The sequence below is a fragment of the Ranitomeya imitator genome, chromosome 9 (genome assembly GCF_032444005.1).
Source record: "Ranitomeya imitator isolate aRanImi1 chromosome 9, aRanImi1.pri, whole genome shotgun sequence".
Taxonomy (NCBI): Eukaryota; Metazoa; Chordata; class Amphibia; order Anura; family Dendrobatidae; genus Ranitomeya; species Ranitomeya imitator.
In genome coordinates, this window is record NC_091290.1 from 115,924,712 (window position 1) to 115,934,494 (window position 9,783).

A 9,783-nucleotide genomic window follows, 5' to 3' on the forward strand; every position below is an offset into this window, starting at 1 on the left:
GCGATGCTTAGCTCCTTCAAGCCAATGACGCCACTCCTCGAATGCCCACTTCATGGCCAGCAACTCTCGGTTGCCCACATCATAATTTCGCTCAGCAGGCGAAAACTTCCTGGAAAAAAAAGCGCATGGTTTCATCACTGAGCAATCAGAAACTCTCTGCGACAAAACAGCCCCTGCTCCAATCTCAGAAGCATCCACATCGACCTGGAACGGAAGAGAAACATCTGGTTGACACAACACAGGGGCAGAAGAAAAACGACGCTTCAACTCTTGAAAAGCTTCCACAGCAGCAGAAGACCAATTGACCACATCAGCACCCTTCTTAGTCAAATCGGTCAATGGTTTGGCAATACTAGAAAAATTGCAGATGAAGCGACGATAAAAATTAGCAAAGCCCAGGAACTTTTGCAGACTTTTCAGAGATGTCGGCTGAGTCCAATCATGGATGGCTTGGACCTTAACAGGATCCATCTCGATAGTAGAAGGGGAAAAGATGAACCCCAAAAATGAAACCTTCTGCACACCAAAGAGACACTTAGATCCCTTCACAAACAAAGAATTAGCACGCAGGACCTGAAAAACCGTTCTGACCTGCTTCACATGAGACTCCCAATCATCCGAGAAGATCAAAATGTCATCCAAGTACACAATCAGGAATTTATCCAGGTACTCTCGGAAGATGTCATGCATAAAGGACTGAAACACTGATGGAGCATTGGCAAGTCCGAATGGCATCACTAGATACTCAAAATGACCCTCGGGCGTATTAAATGCAGTTTTCCATTCATCGCCTCGCCTGATTCGCACCAGATTATACGCACCACGAAGATCTATCTTGGTGAACCAACTAGCCCCCTTAATCCGAGCAAACAAATCAGATAACAATGGCAAGGGGTACTGAAATTTAACCGTGATCTTATTTAGAAGGCAGTAATCTATACAAGGTCTCAGTGAACCATCCTTCTTGGCTACAAAAAAGAACCCTGCTCCTAATGGCGACGATGACGGGCGAATATGCCCCTTCTCCAGGGATTCCTTCACATAACTGCGCATAGCGGCGTGCTCAGGCACGGATAAATTAAACAGTCGTCCTTTTGGGAATTTACTACCAGGAATCAAATTGATAGCACAATCACAATCCCTATGCGGAGGTAGGGTATCGGACTTGGGCTCATCAAATACATCCCGGTAATCAGACAAGAACTCTGGAACCTCAGAAGGGGTGGATGACGAAATTGACAGAAATGGAACATCACCATGTACCCCCTGACAACCCCAGCTGGACACCGACATGGATTTCCAATCTAATACTGGATTATGGGCTTGTAGCCATGGCAACCCCAACACGACCACATCATGCAGATTATGCAACACCAGAAAGCGAATAACCTCCTGATGTGCAGGAGCCATGCACATGGTCAGCTGGGTCCAGTATTGAGGCTTATTCTTGGCCAAAGGCGTAGCATCAATTCCTCTCAATGGAATAGGACACTGCAAGGGCTCCAAGAAAAACCCACAACGCTTAGCATATTCCAAGTCCATCAAATTCAGGGCAGCGCCTGAATCCACAAATGCCATGACAGAATATGATGACAAAGAGCAGATCAAGGTAACGGACAGAAGAAATTTTGACTGTACCGTACCAATGGTGGCAGACCTAGCGAACCGCTTAGTGCGCTTAGGACAATCAGAGATAGCATGAGTGGAATCACCACAGTAGAAACACAGCCCATTCAGACGTCTGTGTTCTTGCCGTTCAACTCTGGTCAAAGTCCTATCGCACTGCATAGGCTCAGGTTTAAGCTCAGGTAATGCCGCCAAATGGTGCACAGATTTACGCTCACGCAAGCGTCGACCGATCTGAATGGCCAAAGACATAGACTCATTCAAACCAGCAGGCATAGGAAATCCCACCATGACATCCTTAAGAGCTTCAGAGAGACCCTTTCTGAACATAGCTGCCAGCGCAGATTCATTCCATTGAGTGAGCACGGACCACTTTTTAAATTTCTGACAATATACCTCTATCTCATCCTGAGCCTGACAAAGAGCCAGCAAATTTTTTTCTGCCTGATCCACTGAATTAGGCTCATCGTACAGCAATCCAAGCGCCAGGAAAAACGCATCGATATTACTTAATGCAGGATCTCCTGACGCAAGAGAAAATGCCCAGTCCTGAGGGTCGCCACGCAAAAAAGAAATGACGATCCTAACCTGTTGAACTGGGTCACCAGAGGAGCGAGGTTTCAAAGCCAGAAATAATTTACAATTATTTTTGAAACTCAGAAATTTAGTTCTATCTCCAAAAAACAAATCTGGAATAGGAATTCTCGGTTCTAACAAAGAATGCTGAACCACAAAATCATGAATATTTTGAACTCTTGCCGTGAGCTGATCCACACATGAAGACAGACCTTTAATGTCCATTGCTACACCTGTGTCCTGAACCACCCAAATGTCTAGGGGAAAAAAAAGGCAAAACACAGTGCAAAGAAAAAAAAATGGTCTCAGAACTTCTTTTTTCCCTCTATTAAGAATCATTAGCACTTTTGGCTTCCTGTACTGTTATGAAAGAAAATTCAGTACCACAATGGACATAGCGGTCAGAGCACATACAGTGATCTGACAATAACCCAAAATCATAGAACGAGCTCTGAGACGTGGGAACTCTGCAGACCACAATCCCTAATCCTCTCCAAACAACACTAGAGGCAGCCGTGGACTGCGCCTAACTTTGCCTATGCAACTCGGCACAGCCTGAGAAACTAACTAGCCTGAAGATAGAAAATAAGCCTACCTTGCCTCAGAGAAATACCCCAAAGGAAAAGGCAGCCCCCCACATATGACTGTGAGTCAAGATGAAAAGACAAACGTAGAGATGAAATAGATTCAGCAAAGTGAGGCCCGACTTTCTTAACAGAGCGAGGATAGGAAAGGTAACTTTGCGGTCTACACAAAACCCTAAAGAAAACCACGCAAAGGGGGCAAAAAGACCCTCCGTACCGAACTAACGGCACGGAGGTACACCCTTTGCGTCCCAGAGCTTCCAGCAAAACATTTAGACAAGCTGGACAGAAAAAATAGCAAACAAATAGCAAAGAAGAACTTAGCTATGCAGAGCAGCAGGCCACAGGAATGATCCAGGGAAAAACAAGTCTAACACTGGAACATTGACAGGAAGCCAGGATCAAAGCATTAGGTGGAGTTAAGTAGAGAAGCACCTAACGACCTCACCACATCACCTGAGGGAGGAAACTCAGAAGCCGCAGTACCACTTTCCTCCACCAACGGAAGCTCACAGAGCGAATCAGCCGAAGTACCACTTGTGACCACAGGAGGGAGCTCTGCCACAGAGTTCACAACAGGCTGGGTTCTTCTTTAAGAAGAAGGGCGGATCACTCCGACCCTGTATTGACTATTGAGGTCTCAACCAGATCACGGTGAAGAATAGATACCCTATTCCCTTAATTCCTGAGTTGTTTGGCCAGTTAAGAGGTGCCAGAATCTTCACCAAATTAGATCTGAGGGGCGCCTACAATCTGATCCGCATTTGCCAGGGAGAAAAATGGAAGACTGCTTTCAACACCAGGGACGGACATTATGAATACTGAGTGATGCCCTACAGTCTCAGTAATACACCGGCCGTTTTCCAAGAGTTCGTCAATTATATCTTCCGGCACCTGCTTTTATACATGCGTTGTGGTGTACCTAGATGATATTCTGGTGTTTTCCCCAGATCTGGCCTCCCACAGATGAGTAGTTCGTCAAGTTCTTCAGCGTCTTAAGGAGAATCGACTCTACTGCAAGAATGAGAAATGTGTTTTTGTACAGTCCTCTTTTCCTTTCTTGGATTACATTATCTCAGTTACCGGATTCAGGATGGATCCTGAGAAGGTCTCTTCCATCCTTAAATAGCCGTTGCCCGTGGGAGTCAAAGCAGTCCAAAAATTCCATGGCTTTGCTTTTTACTATCGGCAATTTATTCTGCACTTCTCCACTCTGACTGCTCCCATCTCTACTATGACCCGAAAGGGAGCCAATCCAAAGAACTGGTCCTCCGAGGCTGAAGAGGCCTTCCACTCTCTCAAACGGTTCTTCTCCACCACACCCATTCTGCATTGTCCGGATCTGAATAAACAGTTCTTCCTTGAGGTGGACCCATCTTCATTAGGGGCCAGAGCTGAGCTTACTCAGAAGTCCTCCTCGGGTTGCTGCGTGTCCTACAGCTTTTCCAAGGCCTTCTCTGCTCCAGAACTCCATTGGGGACCGGAAATTGCTTGCCGTTAAGCTGGCTTTGGAAGAGTGGTGATACCTGCTCAAGGGCGCAGTTTATCCAGTAGTTATCTACACGAACCATAAGAACCTGACGTATCTCCAGTCTGCTCAGAGACTTAAGGTACCTTCACACTAAGCGACGCTGCAGCGATACCGACAACGATGTCGATCGCTGCAGCGTCGCTGTTTGGTCGCTGGAGAGCTGTCACACAGACAGCTCTCCAGCGACCAACGATGCCGGTAACCAGGGTAAACATCGGGTTACTAAGCACAGGGCCGCGCTTAGTAACCCGATGTTTACCATGGTTATCATCGTAAAAGTAAAAAAAACACTACATACTTATCTTCCGCTGTCTGTCCCCGGCGCTCTGCTTTCCTGCACTGACTGTGAGCACAGCGGCCGGAAAGCACAGCGGTGGCGTCACCGCTCTGCTTTCCGGCTGGCCGAAGCTGATACAGGATGCAGGAGGAGTGCAGAGAAGCAGAGCGCCGGGGACAGACAGCGGAAGGTAAGTATGTAGTGTTTGTTTTTTTTACTTTTACGATGGTAACCAGGGTAAACATCGGGTTACTAAGCGCGGCCCTGCGCTTAGTAACCCGATGTTTACCCTGGTTACCAGTGAAGACATCGCTGAATCGGTGTCACACACGCCAATTCAGCGATGTCTGCAGGGAGTCCAGCGACGAAATAAAGTTCTGGACTTTCTGCAGCGACCAACGACATCACAGCAGGATCCTGATCGCTGCTGCGTGTCAAACACAACGATATCGCTAGCCAGGACGCTACAACATCACGGATCGCTAGCGATATCGTTGTGAAGTTGTTTAGTGTGAAGGTACCTTTAATCATCGCCAAGGCAGGTGGTCTTTGTTTTTTGAGCACTTTAACTTTCTTTTGCATTTCAGATCCAGTGACAAGAATGTAAGAGCTGATGCCCTCTCTCGCTCATTTCTGTCTGTTGACCATGAGGAGGATCCTCAATTTATCATTAAACCTGCTGTGATGTTACGGTCGCCCCTGTTGTGAATTCCTCCAGGAAACACCCTTGTGGCTGAATCTGAGAAGGAGCGGATTTTGTCTTGGGGTCACTCGTCCAAGGTGGCTGATCACGCAGGACAAAGGAAGACATAATTAGTGATGAGCGAGCGTACTCCTTGCTCGGGTTTTCCCGAGCACACTCGGGTGGTCTCTGAGTCTTTATGACTGCTCGGAGATTTAGTTTTCATCGCCCCAGCTGAATGATTTACAGTTACTATCCAGCTTGATTGCATGTGGGGATTCCCTAGCAACCAGGCAACACCCACATGTACTCAGCCTGGCTAGCAACCGTAAATCATTCAGCTGGGGCGATGAAAACTAAACCTCCGAACACTAACAAATACTCTGAGACCACCCGAGCGTGCTCGAGAAAACCCAAGCAACGAGTACACTCGCTCATCACTAATTACAATTGATGTCTCGTCATTACTGGTGGCCATCTATGAGGAAGGAGATCTATGCTTATTTGGCTGCCTGTCCGACTTGTGCCTGCAATAAAGTTCCTAGACAACTTCCTTCCGTTTCTCTCTTGTTGTTACCCGTACCATCCGCTCCTTAGCAGCACATAGCAATGGACTTAATTATTGATTTGACAGTTTCCGAGGGTTGCACCATCATCTGGGTAGTAGTGGATCGCTTCTCCAAAATGGCACACTTTACACCGTTGTCTGCTCTCTCGTCCGCTCCTGAATTAGCTGACCGCTTCATCAAGCATATTTTCCACCTGCATGGATTTCCTCGCCACATCGTATCCGATCGAGGTTTGAAGTTTACTTCCAGATTCTGGTGAGCGCTTTGTCAACATCTGGATATAGTCTTGGATTTCTCCTCTACCTATCACCCTCAGTTCAATGGACAAGTGGAGCGTGTCAACCAGGTCCTAGGCAACTACTTGCAACACTTTGTCAATGCCCACCATAATGATTGGGTGAAATTACTTCCCTGGGCTGAGTTCTCGTGCAACAATCATGTTGGTGATGCCTCTAGAGAGTCTCCATTCTACATTGTGTTCAGTCGCCAACACGAGGTTCCCCTCCCGGTGACTGTTCCTTCTGATGTCCCTGTGGCAGATGTCCTTTCCAGGGATTTTGTGAAGTTGTGGGAGGACACCACAACTAGAAGCATCCACAGCTCGTACGAAGAGACATGCGGACAAAAGGCGTCTGGATTCTCCGTGCTTCCATCCTGGAGACAAGATATGGCTTTCGTCCAGGTACGTCCGGCAGAAGATCCCTTCTTACAAGTTGAGTCCTCGTTTTATCAGGCTTTTTGAGGTGTTGAAGTGAATCATCGAGGTCTCCTATAAATTGAAGCTGCCTCTTTCTCTGCGGGATTCCAAATTCCTTTCATGTATCCCTACTGAAGCCAGTCATCCTGAGTTCCTACTTCAAGGATCCCAGTACCACGCCCATGCCATCTGCCTAAGATGATGTTTTTGAAGTGTAGAACATATTGGCCATGAAGAAGTTGAGAGGCAAGACCTTCCTTGTTGACTGGAGATAATTTGGTCCTGAAGAAAGGAGCTGGGAGCCTAAGGAGAATATTCACGCTCTGATAGTTCTCCAGAACTTCATTTATGGCTTGAAGAAGAGGGGGCGTCAAGGGGGGTACTGTTAGCACCACGCCGGATCCCTGCTCTGTCAGGCAGGATCGGCGGCGTGTCTCTTCACTCACCCATGCTGCAGATGGTTATTTCCTTCCCCATGCTCAGCATGCTTCCAGTTATTCCTCTAGCCATGTCCTTAGGTCTCGCACGCATGCCTGCCCTCTTAAAGGGCCAGCACATGAACTTTCTATTTCCTCCCCAGCCAATGGCTATGAAACACTATGTATATATTGCTTCCTCCCCACTGGGGAGTTGCCTGAGCAACCTTCCTGTTTCAGTCTATGTTGTTAGGTCACATACCAGTGCAAGTCCTGCCTGCTGTACACTAAGTGCAAATCCTGCCTGTTGTACTCCAAGTGCAAATCCTGCTTGCTGCGCTCTGAAGCAAATCCTGCTTGCTGCACTCTGAAGCAAATCCTGCCTGCTGCACTCTGACACAAACTCTGTCTTCTGCTCCATTCAGTCTGCCCTTCGGCTCCAGCTGCTGCACAACCGTTGGTCTGTCCTGGAGTGGCACCTGGCGTTCATCGGGAGCCAAGTCTAACCTCACCATCAGAGGCTCTAGTGAATAGTCAGGTGATCACTTAGTCACGCTCTCCGCGGTCCGTGGCACACTGGTTCCAAAAACCACTATCGTTCTTGACACTAAGTTACTGCAATGCCCTGCACATGGGGTAAGCGACATAGCTTACAAGAAGAAATATACTTAGCTAATTTTATTGTTATTGCACCTACAACATATTGAGATAGGATAGATGGGAATACTCCTTTAATGAAGGAATTAAAAAAGATCTCCATATTTGTGTTTATTGGGAACCACATGTTGATCAATTCCCTAATCATTCTCCTTAGTCCTCATTTATTATCTGGTCGGATTTGTGGGAATAAAGAGCTGCTGCAGGAAAATGAAATGCTGTCAATAAATATGTACGAAGTCAATGGATATTCACAAACATCACCATATTGGCAACTCTCTTCTCCCCATAAAGAGTGCTGGTATTTTGGAAATGGCAAATGGGTCTTTACGTATTAGATGCTACCCTGATAATTCTAGTAATAATGGGATATGCAATTTTGTATTATAGCCTTCAATGAGGTAATATCTTTTTAATACAAATGTTGGTTGATTGAGCATTTTTATGACGTTGTTCATAAAGCATTGATCAATATTACTATGTTAGATCTTATATGTCTTTCTTCCATTTTAGGTGCAGATGCAGTTTGGCAAAGTCTCTGCCTGTGGACCAGAGGCCTCGCTGCTACCCATATTGGGAGGACGATGACTTTTCAATGCCTATGCCTTTTGATCTCAGCAAAAGTTTGACAAAATTGCAATGTCTAATGGAAGAGGACTAAAGAAGAGGAAGAGATCTTATACATTGATTCTCGGAGAAACACTCAATCGACCTCCCTACCAATAATGTGTAGTGCGTAATACAATAGCTAGGGTCTATAAATGAGATTTTATTCCGGGACTAGAATTGATTGACATTATTTTTCACTATTGGGGGTCCCTCTGACCATCAGAATAACGGATCTTCAACACAACCTCACACGTCGGCTCTTCCATACAAGTGGCTCAACATTCAAATTAGGCATTCACTTCTCAAGCCTGACCTACAGAAAAGCCATAAATAGTTTAATGTTGGAAAAATCTTTTATTTTAATTATTGAACATTTTAATTAAAGATAAAAAAAGAATCATGACCATAAATTCTGAAAAAGAAGTGTTTTCCGCAATATGGGACTTCTACGCATAGACTTCTACGGTTTCATGTTTTATCATTTTATGCTTTTGACTTCAAATAAATGGAAGAATTTGTGCCCTTTTATTAAATCCTGTATTTTGAGGATATTACTTCTAAATAAAAATAACGGAGTACCTTACAGAGCACCATGCATCGGCTCTGTAGTAAGGAGACATAAGGACTTTTTAGGTCTCCATACAGTCTCCGTGCACATTGCTGTTAAACTTGAAGCTTGAGGCTAACATCAGACTTTGCAGAAGACATATATTGTGTATTACCATTGAGGACTAAAAATACAAACTTTTCCCGACTTTTATTTTTTTAAGGGAAGGTTTCTCTGTATTCCAATTTTTGGCACCAAGTTAGACTGAAGCATTAAACCATAATTCTGGACAGAAAACTCACTTCAGCATCAAAGTAAATAACTTGTGACATAATTGATGTACCTAAAATAGATTTTTTTGTGTATATGTTCTAAGCAGTGCTAAGCCTTAAGGCTCCCTATAGCCCATTCAGATGAATGTGCCTTTAGGCTCAGTAGTGTTCTGACATCTCATAAAAAAGTGAGGATACAGCAAAGTCATTTGGTATATATGCATGCCTATAGCTTCTACAGTGATCCCTGGAGCATCTCTGTCACTGAAAGGTTTAAGGTGATGTGAAATGCCACTCGGAAGCTCAATAAATCCATCAGAAATATGTTGTATGTGGGAGAAATAGACTAGATAATGCTATCATTGGTGTATGGCGGGTGAATGATTCAGAATTGACAAAGGTTTACCTCTGGAGAAGACACAAATAGCCATCAGGTCCCCAAAGTGCTGCCATTAAGTGGCACAAAAAATGTTAAGAGGTTCAAAATTTTGGCACTGAGATAATTTAGCAAAAAAGTAAAAAAATAAATTAAAAAAAAGGAATTTTTTTTGTTAGAAAATCTTAGTCTCAAAATCCACAGTCGCTTTCTCTCCATCTGAGAAAAACTGACCTATTTTTCTGATCAGAGTTTGATCACAATGGTCTCAGTTTTCTCCAAGGTGGAGGAAAAAAAAGGTTTGGCCACCCACTCCATTCTGTATGTCCCGTGAAAATTGGACCAATGTTTTTTATGGACCAAT

At 45.0% G+C, this 9,783-nt stretch overlaps 1 protein-coding gene across 2 annotated transcripts in view; it reads left to right on the forward strand.

The window, feature by feature from the left end:
* FTO (FTO alpha-ketoglutarate dependent dioxygenase) overlaps positions 1 to 9,105 on the forward strand; it is a 299,722-nt gene extending 290,617 nt beyond the window's left edge. For both annotated transcript variants that reach the window (XM_069738571.1, XM_069738572.1), the window contains one exon: positions 8,129 to 9,105. In XM_069738571.1, the coding sequence (XP_069594672.1) occupies positions 8,129 to 8,276 (148 nt within the window). In that variant the 3' untranslated portion in view covers positions 8,277 to 9,105. The remainder of the gene's footprint in view (positions 1 to 8,128) is intronic.
* Positions 9,106 to 9,783: the final 678 nt, after the last annotated feature.